This window comes from Nylanderia fulva, unplaced genomic scaffold (genome assembly GCF_048542155.1).
Source record: "Nylanderia fulva isolate GAGA-0341 unplaced genomic scaffold, ASM4854215v1 Scaffold86, whole genome shotgun sequence".
Lineage (NCBI taxonomy): Eukaryota > Metazoa > Arthropoda > Insecta > Hymenoptera > Formicidae > Nylanderia > Nylanderia fulva.
Window position 1 is genome coordinate 285,272 of NW_028190982.1, and position 23,045 is coordinate 308,316.

Below are 23,045 nucleotides of genomic sequence, written 5' to 3' on the forward strand. Positions count from 1 at the left end.
AAGATTCTCTGCCGATTTGTGAATTTTCAGAGTGGCGCGAATCTCGCGCCTGGCGCCCAAGCAAACAAAATTTTATGGTGTCTTCGCGAATTTCCCGTTTTCCGCGCCGAAAGTGTGCCGTCGGCCAATTACATCGGCCCTATTTCTCGGATCATTATCTATCCGACTGTATAAAAATAATCAACGGTTACAATATATATATATATTGTTACGCCCCTGGATCTACTGAGTTTCCGAAATCTGTGAATGCAACCCCTTAATGTTTCCGGGAGAACGTGTCGTTAAAGGGGTTATTGATAAATAACCCCCAGGCTTCGGATGTTTTTGGGCGCCATGATTAGATTCGTTTCCGAGCTGTCGTGCCGTGAGGACGTTTCCTCCGATAGCTTATTACATAGCGACATCATTATACCGTGGATTAATGCACATTATATTGTATTTAATTGCCGCGGCATATTACATTGTATTGTATTGTCTTATTAAAATTTCTTTCTATACTCCGCAAGATAATTTATTCCGGGGATAATTTATATAATTTATTCTCGTCACACGTTACGTTGTGTAGGACACCAATGGGGGAAATAAATGTTTTACAGGACACTTCCACAGGATATTGCACAACACTTTTATTTGACAGTAATGGAAGCAAGTTTATTATACGAGAAATTATTCCAGAAGGCACGCACGCCCCTTGTCTAACAGCTCCGACACGCTCGCCGGTTGTGCTCCGTTTTTCGATACACTTTTTGCGGATTTCGACACCCACACAAAGCACGCTCGCTTCTATCAAACACCCAGCACCTTCACTAGCGTTCCTATGCCTCACAATAGTTTGCACTCGTTAATCTTTTCATTACTTGAGTACTTTGAAATACTACGCCTACTCTCTCTACGCGCTACAACCATACTTCTTCGAATTCTCCAATTTTGCGTAGAGTATTACTTATATAATTTTCATAACAAATTTCAAATACGAAAAAGAAAGCGCATCGCGCGCCGCATAGCGGTAAATAAAGGAATTAATGATTAATAATAAATACTGGTTTTTATAATATTTTTAAAATATTGCTGTAATATTTCTAATAAAATATTATAGTTACATATGTTCTTATAATGTTTCTCCAATATTACGTTGCAACTTGTAAAATTATAATTTGCTACAATGTAACTGAAATGCTGTAACGTCTTTGCGATGTCTTTGCGACGCGACGTAACAATTTCATGTTAAATTTATATTTTAGAAACAAGATATATGCTTATTTTAATTTATTTTTATAAAAACAACTACAAAACTAATAAACAATCCGACATATCAGCTAATTAAATTCTTTTATATACGTTACGTCGCGGCAACGTGCAAAAGACGTTATCATATTTTTTTTGCAACTTTGTGACCAATACAGAACGTATCTTTCACGTCTAGTGTTGGCAGAAAAGTAATTCTCATTATAAAGATCCTGTACGGAAATAAAATAATCCGCGTCTGTAAGAAATTGTCCATTATTTTTGTTATTATAAAAATAAATTTCAAAGAAATGCTTATACTAGGATAACAAACAAATAAAATATTAATTATCGTCTTACACATTCGGTGCAGCATATTCAACGTTAGTCTGCAGATTATTTTTGCATTTATTTTTTATATAATTAACATAGGAAGAACACTGTGCCGCAATAAATTTTGTAGGATGACGTTTCGATTCTGCATACAGTTTGACTGATCTTTGATGACTGCAAAGATCTAACAAAATAACAGCATAAATATTTGGTGCATATAGAAACAAAGTGCGAACCTATCAATTTTATATTAAAAACAAAAAGAATTTTTAAATTAAGAAATTAACTTTCTTTGTCTTAACATAAAATCAGTAAGTTCGCGCTTTGTTTCTACTATATGTACTTTAATCATGGAAAAGCATTTATTATTTTATTCAATCAATAAAAAGAAAAAAGTGCGCACAAAAATAATGTTTTATCGATAAAACGGCGTTTAGAATCACCTTAAGCAATGAATACTGATTTGTAAAGAATTAGCGTTCCCTCGTCACGGTTTCGCCCGAACTCTTCATACATAGAATTCGAAATTTCTCAAGTGAAAATCCTCGAAAGAAACGTAATCAAAGCAACAGTATTTACCGGCTGTGCTATGGGAGAGTCAGTGTTCATACCACATACACCACTCACACCATCAGATCCGTGAATTTAAAAGGCTGCAGTCCCCATTAAAAATCTGCTTTACTATGACAATAAATACGTCCCAAGGACAGTTGCTTAAAGTGGCAGAAATTGATTTAAGAGAAAGCTGCTTTTTACATGGGTAATTCTACATGATCTGCTCTCGAGTAAGTTCACCCAGTAGTCTAGTAATCCTGACACCTGAAGGTAAAACTACATATCAACGTAATCTATAAGGAAGTCCTTAAGTAGATCATCGTATGACATTATGTATTGTCGTAAATAAACTTTTATAAATTTCAAATTCTACACATGAAGAATTCAGGCAAAGCCGTGACGAGAGAACTAATATAACTATATAAAATTGTATTCTTACTATGTGATTTGATTGCCACAGTCATTATATTCGGAAAAAATCAATTCATTTAAATTCAAGTATAGCGCAATTGTATTGAATTTATTTAGATCAGTGCTCGGAATTTGTTGCTCTTTTCGAGTCGATATCAAAAGCCTTTATCCCTCCCCCTCTCCACTACCATTCAAGGCTCAATTGTCAAGTCACCGATTGTTCGAGCAACGCTATGTCTCAGGAGTGACCCTATATATGGGATTGTACCTTCCGCCAAATCGTTATGTTTTTGTTACATAATTTTTATTTTTATTAAATAACAATTGAATATTAAAATTTATATTATTAATATAATTATAAATGTAATCTATTTTAAACATATATTAACAAAATAATGACGATTTGGCAAAAGGTTCAATCCCAGCATACTTTTTGTATAAGGACACTCCTGAGGCATAGCGTTTACCCGAGTGATCGGCGGCTCGGTCGTCAACCGAAAGGCATCGCTTCTGATATCGGCTCGAAAAGGGCAACTAATTCCGAGCACACTAATTTAGATTTTTTGGTATTTGTATGAATAACTTTTGAAAGCAATTACGAAGTCTATATTTCATGAGGCTTCGGAAATATTGGGAAATTTTTAAAAATTAATTTCCTTCTTCCCCCCTCCCCCCATAAGAGATAATTGGGGTAAAATGTAGAAATTTACTTTTACATATTTATATGAGTAAACTTTGTAAGCAATAACGAAATCGATATCTCATCAAGCTTCGGAAATATTGAGAAATTTGTAAAAACACATTCTTCCTTTTTCCACCCCTTAGGGAATGATTGGGATAAAATGCAGAAATTGATTTTTAGGTATTTGCATGGGTAACCTTTGTAAGCAAGAGCAAAGTCGTTGATGAGTGAGTCAGTCAGGACACTTGTTTTCATATATTAAGATTAGTGATGGCATATACGAGGGCAGTCCGATAAGTACTTAGCCTCATCGCCAGATGGTGCCAGTATCGCAAGAGAGTTTTACTATCGTGTAGTACATTCTCGTAGACGGCTACTGTCAAAATTTCAGCCGAATCGGACTCGTAGTTTTGTTTTGACCGCGTGTGGAAGCGGGCGTGTCCGCGGATTTTAGAAAAATGGAAAAAGAGCAATATCGGTCGGTGATTCGATTCTTGTTTTTGGAAGAGAAATCGCGCAGCGAAATCAAAGATGTCGAAATGAAGAATCTTTTTTTCTTTCTTTCGATATCTTTGATTTTGCTGCGCGATTTCTCTTCCAAAAACAAGAATTGAATCACCGACCGATATTGCTCTTTTTCCATTTTTCTAAAATCCGCGGACACGCCCGCTTCCACACGCGGTCAAAACAAAACTACGAGTCCGATTCGGCTGAAATTTTGACAGTAGCCGTCTACGAGAATGTACTACACGATAGTAAAACTCTCTTGCGATACTGGCACCATCGGGCGATAAGGCTAAGTACTTATCGGACTGCCCTCGTATAGATATATATATATTCAGTCATTTTGATTCTTATACCAGTCTGACTTAATGGTAAGCCATGAAGCATGCAACCAGGCTGAGGACGAGTACCACCGTTTGCGTAATAATTTGCTGTTCCTATACGTGCAAAAGTGCTATATTTTCCCATATCCGTATAAATGATATCGATGCTGCATCTGTAGATTTAAGATAGCATCCCAAAGGATAAAACGCAGGATTTGCAGGATCTAATCCTATAAATAATAATTTTACATTGATTTTAAAACTGCAATGTCAGATTACAGATTTTTTCATGGATTAACTTTTATTTTGTTATAAATAAAAACTTGATAAAAATTATGAGTATGTTTAAGGGGAAAATGAGTATGATGCTAATAAAACGGCCAGTAAAAAGAATAACTTATCTAAAAAGAATAATCATTCAGTTGATAAAACAGATAGTTTGGCATCATCTTAAGACTATCGACAAAAAAATTAAAATTTTTGTTGTTTATAACATAAAAACGGTAAGTCCCTGCTTTAAATAATTATTTTTGTGCACGTTTTTCTTTTTATTTGAATAGAATAATAAATATACTTTACTACAATTAAAGTACATATTAGAAACAAAATTGCAACCTACCAGCTTTACGTTAAAAACAAAAAAAATATTTTTATTTTTTAAATTTTTTACAAAAATAATCATTTTATCGGTAAAACAGGACAGTTTTAGCAGAATTCCCTTAATTACCTGTAATACGAGGTATCACGAAGTTATTACATTTACCAGCAAAACCAGCTATGTGAACACCCAAGGAGTGCGCGACAATATAAATCTTTGATACATTGAGGCCACTATTAACAAGCAGTCGTATACTTCTAGCAAATAAACTGCCTACTTTTTCGCCGTTTCGAAATGCATTCCAGTAAGTGCTTGTAGAATATTTACTCCAATCGAGTAACACGACATTGTCCGTTCTTTTATAACAGAATGCTGATAATGCAAAAAAAAGCTTAGATTGTCTCTTAAATTTATTTGATTTAGTAATGACTTATTTGCGTCTATCATATAAACTCGATACCTTCCATTATTAACTTAACATTTGCCTTTTCCGGGGTTTGTCCAAATCCAAATACATAAAATATTGTTCGCTTATTTTCTAACACTTTTAATAATCCTTCTGGAGCTGTGATGGGGCAAACGATCGTTGCAGGAGTTTGATTATTGCTATTATAAAGCGCAAATATTTATTTAATTTTATTATTAATAATTATTATTTTAAACTTTTCCAAATACAAACCACTTATAATAAATAAGATTGACACCAGTCGCAAATTTTGAATCCGGCTGGCGGCCTGTAAACAATAATAATACACACATAATACGTACAGTCTTAAAAGAATCCTAAACGCCGTCTGTTTTATTGATAAAACATTTTTGTGCACGCTTTTTTTTTATTGATTGAATAGAATAATAAATGCTTTTCCACGATTAAAGTACATATAGAAACAAAGTGTGAACCTACCGATTTTATGTTAAAAACAACAAAAATTTTGTTTCTATTGATATGATGTTTTATCGATAAAACAGGATTGTGTGTAGAATCATCTTAATATTATTCACGTAATGCCAATAAATGTAGAAAATAGAACATATATTTACAAGAACACGACAAATTTACTTTGACGCACATTGCCGTTGTCACAATAAATAACAGAAAATAAAAATACACAATAGTTAACATTCCGAAAATATACCCAACTACTTATACAAAGAGAGATACGTCTATATTTCTAATATGTACTTTATTATGCGAGTCTTCTCTATACACGAGAAAGCAGATACTAATAATGAATTCCTCCTTCGACACCTTGTACTGATTGTGAGTGCTATAAAAGTTATCGCACACAAATTTACAATGACATTGGTGATTAAAGAAGTAAAGTAATTAACAGTAAAAGCTATTATTATTATTATTATTTGTATCAAACAACAATAGTAATAGCTCTTTCTATTAATTATATATATATATATATATATATTTTACTTTTTTAATTATTTTTATGTCATTGTAAATTTATGTGCGATAAATCTTTATGTACACTCAGTGCAAGGTGCCGAATACGCTACAATGTAATATATGTTATAGTATATACCAACCCAGAAATCATATCAAATTAACGTTAAATTCGTCATCGAATCGACGTCAATTCGTCACGTCATCGATTCGACATTGAATCGACGTCGATCGGATAAATCGCCGTCGAATCGATGTTGATACAACGTCGATTTGATCATTCATTTCTAGCTGGGAATGCTTCTATATTTATCAGAAAATTGATAACCAAAGATGAATAAATAAACGCGTATTTTATTCGCACGTATTTATTTTAATTTATTATACTTTTAAATACACAAGTATCAAAAATCATAAAGTATAAAAAAGAAAAAATTATTTTTGAAAATTCTTTATACTAAAATATTACAATTTATTGCAAAATTTATTGCTCAGAATGCATATTATATCACACGATGTTAGAATCAACTAATAATGTATATAAATAGCGCAATATCATATTATTATTATTTTACTTAAACTTTTATTTTCGACTTTTGTTTTGTATTATTGGAAATACAATATAACACGCTAATTATTATCTTAAGTTTCAACTTAAATATGACTGTATTATAATCGGTATTGTGCGATTAGATGATTTTAAAAAATTAGCAAGATAAAGATAAGATATAATCTTAAAGATAAGATATAAGAAAAGATAAGATAGAAATAGTATATTTATCTTACATAAAATGAAGATAATTTTGAATTTAAATATATCTAGATAAAAAATATAATTATATAGTGATTTATCTACATAACTTCCAGATATTTTTTTAAGACTGCTAATATAAACACAGTTATAAAAAAAATAAAAGGGATATATTCCCCAGACAGAAGACAATATTTATGATAAAGATTCATAAATATTTATGAATATATATTTGTTTCAAATATTATATAAATATTTTGAAAATGTTTTATAAAAAGTAATAAAAAGTATAACTAATAGTGTTTGAAAAACACAAAACCGATCATTTTGATTAAAAAATCGTTGATTATGTATTTTTAACTCATGATTTCTTACTGAGTATTTTTATAAAAACCTTTGTTTAACATATTATTAAAACATAGATAAAATATTTTAAGTGTAAGACTGGCAATAAGAGCCAAATCGCGGATGACAGTGCATTATCCCAACGCGAAACTAAATTTTTTCGTTAGAATTAAATACCTGTACACAAGGCACCAAATTTTACTTGGTCACGGCCAAGATTTAAAATTGAAATAATCTCTACAAGAGATTTAATTCCATACATCCCTTGTTCCCCCCTAAGGAAATAAATGCGAGAGAAAAATATGCCTGTTTTACACTTTAAATTTATATTTATATTACAGAGTCTTGTTAAACTCTTAATTTATACACGCTTAAAGGCGCACATCTCATTCTCGTACTCAAAATAATCCCGGAAATTCAACTAAATTATTAAATTTTTATTTTAATCTTCTTATTTCGCTGTGAGATTTGACAACCAATCATTCCCTTCTCTCTCTCCCTCTCTCTCTCTCTCTCTCTCTCTCTCTCTCTCTCTCTCTCTCTCGAAATTACCCTAGATTCTCCGCGTTAGCTGAGTAATCCGTGGTTTCTTGTCTCCCTCTTTCTCGAAAATCACTCTAGATTCCGTGCAATAGCAGAGCAATCCGTGATTTTCTCCTACTTTTCCCTCTCTCTCAAAATCACTCTGAATTCTCCGCGTTAGCAGAGTAATCCGTGGTTTCTCCTTTTGGTAAGTCTGACTGAGCGAACTAAGAAATAAAATGGAGTAAAATATATATATATATATATATATATATATATATATATATTCTTATATATATAAAAAAAGGAGTTCCCGAAAATTATTTTCACCTTTCTCTTTTCTCCTCCAAAACTTCCGATTCCCCATGACCCTCCACACACACACTTACACATAATGTATTTATTATCGATAAAAATAATTTGTATTAACCAATCGGGACCCTAAAATATTTTAACACTGCTCACCAGTCCCTTTTGATGACCTCCGGACTAATATAACACCCGCGAGAATCTATATACACACACACACCCATGCACACACACTGTTATGTATATTTGAGTAGAATTTAAGTATATTTTAATGTATGAATATCTTTGTTTCGTGATCTGGTCGTAAATTTGACAATAAAAATAATAATAAATAATTATTCTACCTATCAATTTGAACTTATTCAATTGAAATAAATAAAAACCCCACTCTCATCCCTTTTCAAACCAAAAGTCGCACAAGGTCCCATCTCGAGCAAAAGAGATTAAATTCTCTTGCCGAAAAGGGACCTCCGACGAACAGCCCTTTTAAATAGAGTAATAGCGACCTGCTCGGTCGTTGACCTATTTGGACCTTCGCACGTTTGTTTGGGTCGGACAGGTGCACCGTTCAGCGTCGTTCGACAAAAACAGTAGTTACATCCTTTCTCTGACTCTTCCTTTCTTGAGTCTGGACGTAACAGTTACTTATAAACATTTTTTACACATGTTTAACTTTTTATACATGACTAATAGAATTTGAAAAACACAAAAACATATAATCGACTAAATTTTAGATCAGACTAATATTATAGTCGATTATTTTAATTTTAAAAACCAAACGATTTTAAAAAATCGTTGATTATGTCTTTTTAACTCATGATTTTGTACTGAGTATTTATTAAAGAAAATATAAATTTTAAAAAATCTGTATTATAATGATTTAATAAATATATTTATAATATTTACCATAATATATTTATTGTAAATATTTTGATATTTATGATAAATATTTATGATCTATTAAATTTAAGACTCCAAAATCATATATAAAATATTTATGATAAATATTTATAAAATATTAAAATATAAATATTCTGAAAATTAAAAAAAATTAAATATTGTAGGCCAACTAAACGAGCAAAATTAAATAAGATCTAAAAATTTATTAATAATTAAATAATTAAATTCTCATTCCGTTAGAGAAACAATATACATCGTAAACGTTTCGACTGCACTACAGTCTTCTTCAATACATAAAAATCAAATATTAAAATACAAAGTTAAATATTAAAATACAAAGTTAAATATTAAAATACAAAATTAAACAATTTTTCACACACGTGTGTGTCCCTTTGTGCGGACATTTGTTATTTAGACTTCGCAACACACACTTAAAATTGTCGAGAAGAAGAACTTGTTAAAACGATAATCATGATTAAATGTCGCAAAACTTGGAATCTCAGACCAATCGTCTTACTCATCCATTGGTCATCAGCGAAAAATTGTTTAACTTTGTATTTTAATATTTAACTTTGTATTTTAATATTTAACTTTGTATTTTAATATTTAACTTTGTATTTTAATATTTAACTTTGTATTTTAATATTTGATTTTTATGTATTGAAGAAGACTGTAGTGCAGTCGAAACGTTTACGATGTATATTGTTTCTCTAACGAAATGAGAATTTAATTATTTAATTATTAATAAATCTTTAGATCTTATTTAATTTTGCTCGTTTAGTTGGCCTACAATATTTAACTTTTTTTAATTTTATTAATTTATACGAGCCTTTCATTAATTAATTATAAATATTCTGTAAATATTTTATAAATATTCTGTGCTGTCTGGATCATATATATACTTTTATTTGTAACTTTTTATCGCTTACTGTTTAAGTTTTAAAATTATCTGAATATTATTCTAGATAATTTAGTAAAAATAACACTTTTATCAGAGATGCAGATGCAGATATTATATATTTTTATATCATCTATATAAAAATACGCCAAAATATTATCTAGATAATCATCTATATAATTTTATTTAGATAACAGCAAACACTGATTATAAGGAAAAAAATGACATTTTTTGGTATTTGTCCATATGAACTTTTTTGCTCATTTCAATGAATAGCCCAGACAACACAGAATATTTATAAAATATTTATAATTATAATTTTAATATTTTAAATATTTATCATAAAAAAATAAAAACGTAGATATTTTTCAGTCTCTCATAACTCGTCTAAGAGTCTTGACGTGTTGTCAAACCGACACTATATTCGTTCTTGACATCTTAAAATTATAATTTTATTTTTATTTTCACAAATCACTTGATTAGGACTCAAAGAAGGGTCGAAACCTTGTGATTTAATAAATAATATTTGCCAGTACGGTCGAGAGAAGAGTTTTACTTATTTATCATAAAATTTAGTATATAAAAAGGCCAACTAATCGAGCATTATTAGATGATATAAACTAAGTATTTATTCTATATAAGATAATACAGTACAAACGTTTCGACCGCACACGGTCTTCTTCAGTATAAGAATTAAAAGTAGATGATCATAAGTGATTGTAAGTCGCAATTTTATCGCCGAATTAGTGCATGTCGTGTTGAGTCAAATTACAAAACGTCAGTATATTTCTTACGGATTGATCGCTCTATTGAGATGTTTGGCCGATCCCATAGATCGAACATCACGACGAGCAAATACACGGTTTTAATATTTATCATAAATATTTTTGGAGTCTTAGATTATTTTATAAATATTTATCATAAATATCAGAAAATATTTACGATAAATATTATGGTAAATATTATAAATATAGTAAGAATATTTAGTCAACTCTCGAAATAAATACATAATATATACATCTATCTCGGCTAATAGAGCCAAACGCGATGTTATTGCGAAAATTAAGGAACTTAGAAATTCGTATCTTATGGTTGAGATCTCAAAATTCTCTTTGTTCCTCTTTTAACTCCCCTGTAAAGAAATAGACAAGAAAAATATTAGTCCGAAAGTACGAATTCCTAAGTTTCTTAATTTTCGCAATAACATCGCGTTTGGCTGAAATTGATGTATATATTATGTATTATAAATATATTTATTAAATCATTATGATAAAGATTTTTTGAAAGTGTGATAGCAAATTTCGCCCATTTTTGAGACCACGAATTTCAAACGTTTTTTCATGGCAAGTAGTATTATAGACGAAACATTAATCTCAATAAAATTTCAAGATAAGCATAGATACAATTCCGGAGATACAAGAGGAAAAGTGATGATTTTTAGTCAGTTTTATGAGAAATTATTACTTTTACTTCTTCATATCTAAGGAACTGTACCTATGCTCATCCTGCAATTTCTCTGGGATTAATGTCTCATCATATAGTATTATTTAGCATAAAAAAATGTTTGAAAGAGATCCCAAAATTCGACCCTATATTTCCCTATATTTTATAAGGTCGAATTTTGGGATCTCAAATTTCAAACTTTTTTGTGCCAAATATTATAGTACTATGTGATGAGACATTAATCCCAGAGAAATTTCAGGATGAACATAGGTACAGTTCCTTAGATATGAAGAAATGAAGGTGATAATTTCTCATAAAACTGCCTAAAAATCATTACTTTTCTCCTTGTATCTCCGGAACCGTGCCTATGCTCATTTTGAAATTTTATTGGGATTAATGTTTCATCTAATAGTACCATTTGCCATGAAAAAAAGTTTGAAATTCGAGGTCCCCAAAATGGACAAAAAAACAGGTCTTTTTGCCATCACTCTTTATATTTTCTTTAATAAATCCCCAGTAAGAAATCATAAGTTAAAAAGACAATCAACGATTTTTCAATCAAAGCGATCGGATATATAGTCTAATATAAAATATGGTCGATTAGATTTGTGTTTTTCAAACTCTATTAGCCATTGATGCAAAAAGTTTCCGGATGGATGCCGCGTGGTTGAACAACGTAATGCCGACGTTTCGCAAACGTTGCAGTTTGCATCTTCAGGGCTGAGAGCTCCGATATTGAGCCTTCTTGGGTTGTGGTCCTTATATATATTATAGGAGATTTTTCATCACCCGACTCACAAGGGAAGTTCGGCAAATGTAAAATTCAAAAAAATCTGAAACTTTGTATAAGTTTAGAGTAGATGAACCTAATCACGAAACAATTTTTTTTAGCTGCTGATATTCGGTTTTAGGGGTGCAGCATCCCCTTAAATAAAATCGGTGTTTACGTTTTCAAGCGAATATCGCCGAAATAATGAGAAATATAAAAAAATGTTTCCAGCAAAAGTTTTATGGTTTCGAAAGCTCTTTATAATGGCATGATCATATTTTGCAAAAATGTTTAATTTTTCAAAATACCCCCACTACGTATCTTTTTTTTTCATATTTAAATTTTCCTTGCAACTAAAATTAAAGTTTATTTCACGCCAAATTCAACCATATATAATAAAGTTGCGATCCGTAAACGTGTTTTTGAGAAATAAACTGAAAACATCCTTACAGGGTATGCTGTCAATTTTATTGGCCCGCTAATTTTGGCTACGACTTCTCTTATTCTATATAATTGTTACAATAATGGTATTGTTCAAAAAAGTGTTCAAAACAGAAGTAATTTTTGCACCATGCACAACGTATAAAAGCCATTTTATCACAAATGCTGCATTTCGGTATATGTTTTTCTTCTTTAAAAGAACAGTAATTGATTGGATTTTCAAACTTTTCAGGCCGTGTTGATAAATAGCCACTTTTATACCAACTATATTTAAATAAATTTTGAAATCTTGGAGAAGAAAGTTGATTGTGTGCCAAAGACTGTAATTTTATAATTTTATTGCGTAAATGTAAATTTATATCGTAATTATTTAAAATAACATTATCAGAGAAGCTTCGAATAAAATTTTTCCAGATTCTAAAGCCAAAAACATCTAAAGGTTGTATAAAAGCAGTTGTTTTTTTTGGTATTGTTAAAATATTTACTTGTTTGTCTTTTGGTACAAGTTCTATTAACTGTTCCGGGCAATGGTCTGTCCATGAATCTAGCAACAGCAAACTTTTCTCTTTAGTATTCGGAAGATATACCTCTAAAAACCAATTTTTAAAGTGTTGGGTTGTGAGCTTTCCGGATTTTGAAGCCGCAATGTAAACATTAGCAGGTCGAAAAAGAGTTTCTTCTACTCGTGGTTCAAACGACCCAGTAGTTTCTTTTAAGACTATATATAGAGGCGAAAGAAGATACCCGTCCGCAGATATAATTGGCATAATAGTATAACTATGACTTATAGAAGATAAAGATTGAACAGTAGCTTCGACTGTCTTTACTCCCATATTAGTTAATGTTCTTCCAGAATGTATTTCTAGATTAAAACCGCTTTCATCTGCATTATAAGTTGATCCTTCACCAGTTATAGCAATATGTGGTTTTACATTTGTCACAAATTCTTCTGCATTTTGATGTATCAGTGCATCAGCTTGTAAATTAGATTGCGTTTTAAATTTCGTTATTTTACGTGATGTAATGCGATGAGCTTTTTTAAAATTCCATATCCACCAATGTCCTGCTTTAAATGTAGCAAAATTCACTTGCTCCTTTGCTTCTAGCGCCCACCTTCGCAAATCGATGTCATGAATAATAGATCCTCTATCAATAGTTTCTTGAAATTTTATTAATACATATTCGGCAATGAATATCAATTTGTCTCTGTTTATCCCTCCACGCATTATATACTCCTGCCATCTGTACAATTGCGAAACATGTTTTACCTAAAAGAGAAAAAAGATCCAATATTTAAAAGATTATATCAAACACAAGAAAATTAATCGAATGCAGATGAACATGCGACATGAAACGTTGTTCCTGACTTCTGTTTATTATCCACTATGATATTCATACACGTTTATCTATATTTAGTTAATATTGTACTTATTTTTTAATGAGAATTTACCTTTCTAAAACGATTCTGTACAACAGAAACGGATAAACGTCTTTTTTTCCACTGTTCCAATATTCAACCGCTTTTCTTTTATAATTTAAATCTACACTTCCACCTTCGTCATCTACAATACAAACTTCATCTTCATAGTTATCTTCTTCAGCATGAGGATCATACGAATCTACAAACTGTACAGCTTGAGGTTCCGATAGATCATCAAAATCAAGTCCCCAATCATATTCAATCGTAATATCGTCTTTTAGAGAATCCCTTATTAAATTTGAAATTGCATCGTGGAGTTCTACTTCACGATGATTAACAGGAGTGACAGCGAGATTTGCAATGTGAAACGTTGTAATTAACAAATTTATAACGTTCGCCGTATTTATGGCCAACATTTTGACATAAATGCTTGAATAAATGTTATATGAAATTTTCTCACAGAAAGTATCACACGTACAATATATTAAATAACATGAATGAAATGCAGAAGCGGATGGCTTTTATACTAATTGTATAAGGAAATCGAACATTAAAGATAGCCTTTCCATAACCTTCCCTTTTATTGCACCACATCAATCTCGATAATCCTTCAACCTTTCAACTATTCAAAGTTGATAACGTTCTCATAAATATAATGACGTACATAACAGGAAATATTACATATACGTTAGTGCATCCGTGTTTATTTCATTCTAGACGATAATCTTTAATTTTTTTTACCAAAGGTCTAAATCAGAAATTACTTTATCGATAACTTTGATTTTTCTCTTACGATATATTTTGACTACTATATTATTTATAAAATGTGTAATATACAAAAATCAGTTACGTGGTTAGATTTATTACGAACATCTGTTTCATCGTTATCTTGTATTGCGAAAAATTACAGAGAGAAGGGGAGAAAGAGAAGTCGTAGCCAAAATTAGCGGGCCAATAAAATTGACAGCATACCCTGTAAGGATGTTTTCAGTTTATTTCTCAAAAACACGTTTACGGATCGCAACTTTATTATATATGGTTGAATTTGGCGTGAAATAAACTTTAATTTTAGTTGCAAGAAAAATTTAAATATGAAAAAAAAAGATACGTAGTAGGGGTATTTTGAAAAATTAAACATTTTTGCAAAATATGATCATGCCATTATAAAGAGCTTTCGAAACCATAAAACTTTTGCTGGAAACATTTTTTTATATTTCTCATTATTTCGGCGATATTCGCTTGAAAACGTAAACACCGATTTTATTTAAGGGGATGCTGCACCCCTAAAACCGAATATCAGCAGCTAAAAAAAATTGTTTCGTGATTAGGTTCATCTACTCTAAACTTATACAAAGTTTCAGATTTTTTTGAATTTTACACTTGCCGAACTTCCCTTGAGAAGAATTCTGTCACCAGTTCATTAATATACAGAGCCTTAACAATTTCTGAACCAACTTCCCTGAATAAAGAATTAGAACATCTCAATCAATTCTTGACCAAGAATGAGTACAACAGCAAAGACATCCATCGAACAACTGAAAGGCTGAAAAATAAAATCTTCAGTTCTACAAATATGAGTACATCAAGTGAAAAAGAAGAAGAAAAAGAAGATAAAAAATAGACGATCCTTCCGTATCTTCAGGGTACAACAGAACGCATTAGCAGAATCCTGGGTAAACACAATATCAAAGTAATTTCCAAACCTTAAAATAAGATTGCGCAATTACTTCCTAATCCCAAAGACCAGAGACCACACTTAGAAACGCCAGGTGTATACAAGATTCCTTGCTCCTGCGGAAAAGTGTCCATAAGAGAAACTGGGAGAAAGATCAGTACACGAATTAAGGAACACCAACGGAGTGCCAGATACTGCCATTTTAGTCAATCAGCCTTGGCAGAACATTGGATGGAGACGGACACTCGGTACAATACGGCAAAGCAACCAGACTTAGCCTCCTCGCAAAGCTATTTCGCCAGGAAACATCGTGAAGCCCTAGAAATTCTGAAACATCCCGATAACCTCAACCGCGACAAAGGTTATCAAACAAACCCTATTTGAAGATATAAGACAGGCAGTAAGAGCCAACTCGCGGATGACAGTGCGTTATCCTAACGAAACTAAATTTTTCGTTAGGATTAAGTGTCTGTGTACAAGGCACCAAATATTTTACTTGGTCACGGCCAAGATTTAAAATATGAAATAATCTCATATTTGAGATTTAATTTCAATAACCCTTTCACCCCCCTACGGAAATAAGTAAATGCAAGAGAAAAATATAGATCCGAAAGTCGCTGAATCGGGAATCGAACCCGAGACCTTTCGCTTGCCGAGCGACTGCTCTTCCAACTGAGCTATTCAGATCCTTTCGATTCTATACTTTTCTCTGCTATATGTAATAATGTTGATAAACAAACGCGTTTAAGCCAGCGTGTATAAATTAAGAGTTTTAACAAGGCTCTGTAATATAAATATAAATTTAAAGATATAAGACGAATCCCGATTCAGCGACTTTTGGATCTATATTTTTCTCTTGCATTTACTTATTTCCGTAGGGGGGTGAAAGGGTTATTGAAATTAAATCTCAAATATGAGATTATATCATATTTTAAATCTTGGCCGTGACCAAGTAAAATATTTGGTGCCTTGTGCACAGACACTTAATTCTAACGAAAAATTTAGTTTCGTTAGGATAACACACTGTCATCCGCGAGTTGGCTCTTACTGCCTGTCTTATATCTTTAAATTTATATTTATATTACAGAGCCTTGTTAAAACTCTTAATTTAAACCCTATTTGGCACACTGCCTTTAATATACACTCACACCACTAAGCGGCGTCATAACGGAATACTTTTCCGTAGATAAAAAACCTCCCATAATATATATAAGGACCACAACCCAAGAAGGCTCAATATCGGAGCTCTCAGCCCTGAAGATGCAACGTTTGCGAAACGTCGGCATTACGCTGTTCAACCACGCGGCATTCATCCGAAAATTTTTTGCATTGATGATTCCAATAGCCACGAAAGTCTCAAAACTAGAATCTATTAGTCATTTATAAAAAGTTAAGAATGCGTAAAAAATGTTTATAAGTATCTCATTAGACATTCATTTTAAAATAGAATATAAAATTATAAATATATAAATTTAAAGTGTAAGACAGGCAATAAGAGCCAATCGCGGAAGACAGTGCGTTATCCCAACGAAACTAAATTTTGCGTTAGAATTAAATATCTGTGTACAAGGCACCAAATTTTACTTGGTCACGGCCAAGATTTTAAAATATAAAATAATCTCATATTTGAGATTTAATTTTAATAATCCTTTAACCCCCCTACGGAAATAAATAATTATTTTGGGATCGCCACTTTCACCTATTATTGCGGATATTGTACTTCAGGACATTGAAAAGCAAGCGCTCAATCTTTTAACATTTACACCACCTATTTATTTTAGATACGTAGATGACGTTATATGTGCTATTCCATCTCATCAAATTCAACAAACTTTAGACATTTTCAACTCTTTTTACAATAGAATTCAGTTCACATTAGAATATAACAATAATAATAGCCTTGATTTTCTCGATGTCATACTCATTTTAGAAAATAATTCTATTAAGACTGATTGGTACCATAAATCAACTTTCTCTGGTAGATATTTACATTACCTTTCACAACATCCTCCTTGTCAAAAAAAAAGAACAATAATTGAATTGGTTGACAAAGAATTTTTATTATCGCACCCAATTTTCCATAACAAGAACTTAAAGTTGATAATTGATATATTAATTAATAATGGCTACCCTACTAAATTAATTTTTCAAACCATAAACCAACGTTTAAAATTACTGATCAATAAAAACAACAACATTATTAACAATAGTATTTCCACTCTAAAATCACCTAACTCATATTTTACCATTCCATATTTACCAAATATATCTGAACAATTTAAAAATATTACAAAGAATCTTAATACAAAACTCTCCTACTTCAGTTTAAATAAGTTAAATAAACACATTAAAGTACATAAAGATAAAGTTCCAATTTTTTCTAATACCAATGTTGTTTATAGAATTAAATGTGCAGACTGTAATGCATCATATGAGGGCCAAACGGGACGTAAATTAAATACTAGGATTTTGGAACATAAACTTGATATTAATAGAAATACAACTAATAAATCTGTTATAACTAACCATAGGCTCGATTTCAACCACAAATTTAAATGGAATGAAGTAAAAATTCTTGATAAAGAAAATTTCTTCGGAAAAAGATTAATCTCCGAGATGATTTATATTAAAAGACAAACAAATAGTTTGAACTTGCAAACGGACATAGAATGTTTACCTGATACATATATAAACAGTATTGATAAACTACCGAAACTCTAAAAATAGATACACAAATATAATAAGTTAACACCGCTCATTTTCACTTTTCGATCACTTTGTCTGTGACATTATAAGTGTGCGGATCTCAGGAATCGATGTTCCTCCTACACTACTGTTTTCACGTTGCAATCTAATCATATGTAAGTCTACAAACATCTTCGTTTTTGTACAACCTATTAAATAAATCAATAAATATTTAATAACATTATAAGATTCAAATCATTATGTGTCTACCGGGTCTAATAACCGGAGTAGAAACACAATTTACGAAATTTAACCATCACATTATGACTATGTTGGAGGAATATCGCTTTTCATTTTTACATCATGTTTTCTTTTTCTCTTACGATAATATTTGTCAGTCTACTATTTGTCAGTCACTCTATGACGTTTTTGACTATGCTTGATGTATATATTACCGTTATAACACTGTTCATTAGTTTTTAAATTCAGAATTTATTCAGCGTTGATAATGGTCAAAATACTGACCGAAACGTTCGCTTTGTATTTATATTTAAAGAGTACTTATGTGTAATTATTTTTTGTCACCTTTTAATGTAATTCATTATTAGACATTAGATTAAAGAATATTATTTTTATATATGACTTCACTTTATAACATAATTTGAATTTTTATATTTACTGCTCTTAACAGCCTTTTATCAAATTTATTATAATTTAATAAGAGCCTTGACTTACTACGATTAAAAATTGTTAATTTCAAGAAGTTTTAAGAGAATAGTATCTAATCGGCATCACGTCAAGTCTATTTAACAAACAAAGAGAGACTGAATCGTTACTAAAAAGATAGTCGAAACAAAGAGAGATTGAATCGGACTAAAAAGTGATTGAAGTAATAAAGGAAAATTTGCCAGATTGATCGAGAAAAAGTTGTTTCAAATTTATTTATTAATATTATTTTAACTCGCATTTTATTCTATGATATAATTTAATTTTTAATAAAATTTTTCTTCGCTTTTCTTTATGTGGCATTATCGCTACAGTACCCCCCTGCTAACGATATACCGTATCGCGATATTTTGTCTTTCGCTCGTCTTGCTATATACAAAATTATAATATTAAACCAAATAATTAAATTAATATGCTACGTTATACATATATTCCACGCACAAAAGAAAAAAAAATTACAAAAAAGACTGTTACTTTAATTTACGCTATACAATATCGATATATCGTAAATTGTTTCAATTTCGCTCCTTCGCAGGTCGTCTTAATCAGCTTCTTGTCTCTTTTCGTCTCTCCAGGCTCACGCCTGGTATCTATCTTGAAATCGCACCCTTCGGCCACTTTTTGTTCGAGTCTCTGTCTTTTCTTCCGATGCACAGTGGGATATTTGCTCGATCTAGCTGGCTAAAAGACAATTTCGTCAAATTCTTTCTACATAAAAATAAAATGCTACATGATAAAGTTATTTTATTAGGTTTTTAATTAGATATTTAGAAAACAGTAAATCGCCATTCCTTCCATCCTGCGTTATGCAGAGATACTCTGAACATTGCCCCGTAACGAACGCCGTATATGTATGTATGCCACGCGGCCAACTTCGGGGCATTGCTTGTACGTACAAGTATTCATTTGTACGTACATACAAGTATTCTCTGCATTGCAGTGCCTGGCGCACGTATTTTGATATTTTTTTACAATAACAGACTTTCAAAAGTGCTCATCTTTTTTCGGAAAAAATTAAAAAAAAGATTAATTATGGATCGTTCTGAGACAGGTAAATACAGATATGTTTGAAGTATTATAATTATTTCGTTTCCCGATTCTACGACTTTCCTGGCCCAATATTTTTTCTCGTCTATCAATTCATAGGGGGGTTAAGAGGATTCCGCGTTCGTTTATTCGTGTTTATCTCACAAGTAATGAGATCACGAACCGCGTTTAAAAATCTTGATATTAACCAAGTAATATTTGTGCCTCTGTGCACGTAATTTAAGTCTCGTAGAAATCTTAAATTTCTACAAGACTAACGCACTACTAACCGCGTATGGCTCGGAAACGCCTGTTTCATATTCATATTTATTTGATAATATACTGAGCCAAGAATTAATTTATTTAATTTATTTTAATTATAATTTTATTTATTTTAATTTAGTTAAAACGCTTTAAACAAAATCATTTTTTAATTATTGTTAAAGTCAATTCAAAATTAGGATGAATTTACAATATACTTCAGAATGCGTCCCGGTGTTTATCTTTACATTTATATAAACAGAAAAGTTTTAAGTTTATGATAAAATCAAAATCAGCCGCGGAATCGAATAATGTCCATGTTTTAGATAAAATTTCATAATCATAATACTTTTTCTTTATCCAAAATTTTTTTTAATCTAGAAGTTATTATTTTTAGGACTATCAGGAATCAAAATAATGACTCAAAGAAAAATATTTAATATTATGCAACAACAAAAAGGTTCTAATATTAACGAGAAATTAAAATTTGTTGAAAATTATTTGTTCAATAATAAAAATTATTCCGAGGAGCAAATTAAGAAAATTAAGCATAAATTTTCATACATAAAATCAGAAATCAAACGTAGATGGATAACAACACACAAAAAAGAAGAAATTTTTTTGAAAAATAATTATAACTGGCTGCAAGAAACATTTAAGATATCAAAAGTAACAATACGATTGGGACAACCACAAAAAACCTTTAAAGAATCGAGTGAACGAAGCAAAAGACGAAAGACGCAAGAGCTACGTAGTACTACAGATATAGAAGAACTAACTTTTGCTACGCAGATAAAGTTGCGTGCTACAAGAATAAGGGATGCTTCCAAAGTACTTAAAGATGTCACTAGTTCTCCAAAACAAACAAATAAATATAAAAAAGCATATTTTAACAGTATGCAAAAAGGCACGACGCAATTGTCACCATTACAGGCACTGTCAATGTTTGTTGAAACTGATTTATCCAGAAGACAATACGAAATAATCAGATGTAGTAACAAAAAATTATATCCATGTTACACTGTGTTACAATAGGCAAAAATGGATTGCTATCCAAATAAGGAATCATATCACGTAACCACTACTTGTGCTGAAATAAATTTGCAAGATTTACTGAACCATACTATCACACGATTATTATTATACTTACAAGAAGTTGTACAAACTTTAAATAAAGAAGATCATAACACATTAATATTAATTTGCAAGTGGGGTTGTGATGGATCACATTAATCGCAATTTAAGCAGAAATTTGAAAATGATTCTGATTCCGACGCAAACATTTTTCAAAGTTCATTTGTACCACTGCAATTAATTTGTGGCACAAACAATAAAAAAGTCATCTGGCAAAATTTAATACCTTCTTTGCCGCGCTATTGTCGACCTATTAGAATAAAATTTGTTAAAGAATCTGTAGATATAACTAATAAAGAAATCCACTATATACAGAATGCAATAAATTCGCTAGAAGAAACAAAAGTAATAATAGTAAATAAAAATTTAACTGTCAAACACACAATGATATTCACAATGATTGACGCTAAGGTGTGCAATGCTATCACTCACACTTCCTCTACAATGAAATGTTATATATGTGGTGCAACATCTAAAGATTTTGATAATTTGACAAAGAAGAGAGAAATCAATCAAAAGGCATTAAAATTCAGATTATCGATTTTACATGCTAGAATACGATTATTTGAGAGCTTATTACATTTGTCTTATAAATTACCTGTAAAGAAATGGCAACTACAATTAGAAAATGAAAAGCTTATTGTCAAAGAAAGAAAATTAATAATTCAAGAAAAATTCAAAAATAAAATAGGCCTGATTGTAGATGTACCTAAACCTGGTTTTGGCAACACTAATGACGGTAATACGAGTCGAAGATTTTTGCGAATACGGATTTAGCAACTGAAATAACAGATTTAGATCCTCATCATATTTATCGCTTTAAAGTACTTTTAGAAACAATATCTAGTAGCCATAAAATCCATATAAAAAAATTTGCTGAATATACCATGAATACAGCAAAATTGTATGTTCAGTTATATCCATGGTATCCGATGACTCCTAAATCATGCACAAAATCCTAATGCATGGGAGCATTGTTATAGAGAATGCTTTGCTACCTATAGGGCAACTATCAGAAGAGGCAGCTGAAGCACGAAATAAGCATTTTCGTTTATATCGTCAAAGTTATGCAAGGAAGTTTTCGAGAGAATCATACAATTTGGATGTGCTTAACAGGTTACTTCTCAGTTTAGATCCTCTTTTAACTGGCATGAGATCAGTACCAAGAAAAAAGATGAAACCATTCTTAAAGGAAACTTTGCAAATGCTTCTTCCAGATGATCCCATTTATAATCATAAAAATAAAGGAAATGCTTCTTCTGAAGAATCTGAAATATCTTTAGATGAAGAATTATGACTGTCATCATCTAATTAAATCTAATTTATATTATTCGTGGTATTATATAAGTTCAAGTTAATAAAATTGATAAAACACTTCAAAAATTAAAATTTTTTGTTTTTTAATTATATCCCCTCTCTTAAAATACATAAATTAGTTGATAGAAACGTTCTGAATTAATTAAATCAGTTCTGAATTAATTAAATAATTTTGGCCAGCTAGATCAGACAAATACCCCATTGTGCGATGGCGCCTTCTGCTCTCACGAGCTAGGAGCTTCTTGGCTATCTAAAATTATATATGCTGGTTTTAAACAATCAATTGTTACCGTCTGTTCCTTCCCGTGCCTGCGTATGATGAAGGTTCTTTCTTTCCTTGCAATCACTGGAAGGCCCATCGTACGGCATTTACAATTGCATCTTTGGCCCATCGTGG

At 31.0% G+C, this 23,045-nt stretch overlaps 3 protein-coding genes and 1 pseudogene across 4 annotated transcripts in view; 1 reads left to right on the top strand and 3 right to left on the bottom strand.

Moving 5' to 3' along the window:
• Positions 1 to 23,045, bottom strand: part of LOC146719798 (uncharacterized) — a 192,963-nt gene that overhangs the window by 65,200 nt on the left and 104,718 nt on the right.
• Positions 1 to 23,045, top strand: part of Argl (Argininosuccinate lyase) — a 105,231-nt gene that overhangs the window by 30,243 nt on the left and 51,943 nt on the right. The gene's annotated exons all lie outside the window — the stretch shown is intronic.
• Positions 1,413 to 6,351, bottom strand: LOC114943214 (lipase member H-A-like; annotated as a pseudogene).
• Positions 10,355 to 13,953, bottom strand: LOC114943203 (uncharacterized). Its single transcript, XM_029318786.2, has 2 exons — positions 13,855 to 13,953; positions 10,355 to 13,672 (listed from the first exon to the last, which is right to left on the bottom strand). Exon 2 carries the CDS (start codon positions 13,628 to 13,630, stop codon positions 12,464 to 12,466), a length of 1,167 nt encoding a protein of 388 aa, XP_029174619.1. The 5' UTR covers positions 13,631 to 13,672; positions 13,855 to 13,953; the 3' UTR covers positions 10,355 to 12,463.

Bases quoted from the DNA above. Each gene is read 5' to 3' on its own strand.
- LOC114943203 (XM_029318786.2), bottom strand. From the start codon at position 13,630: ATGCGTGGAGGGATAAACAGAGACAAATTGATATTCATTGCCGAATAT.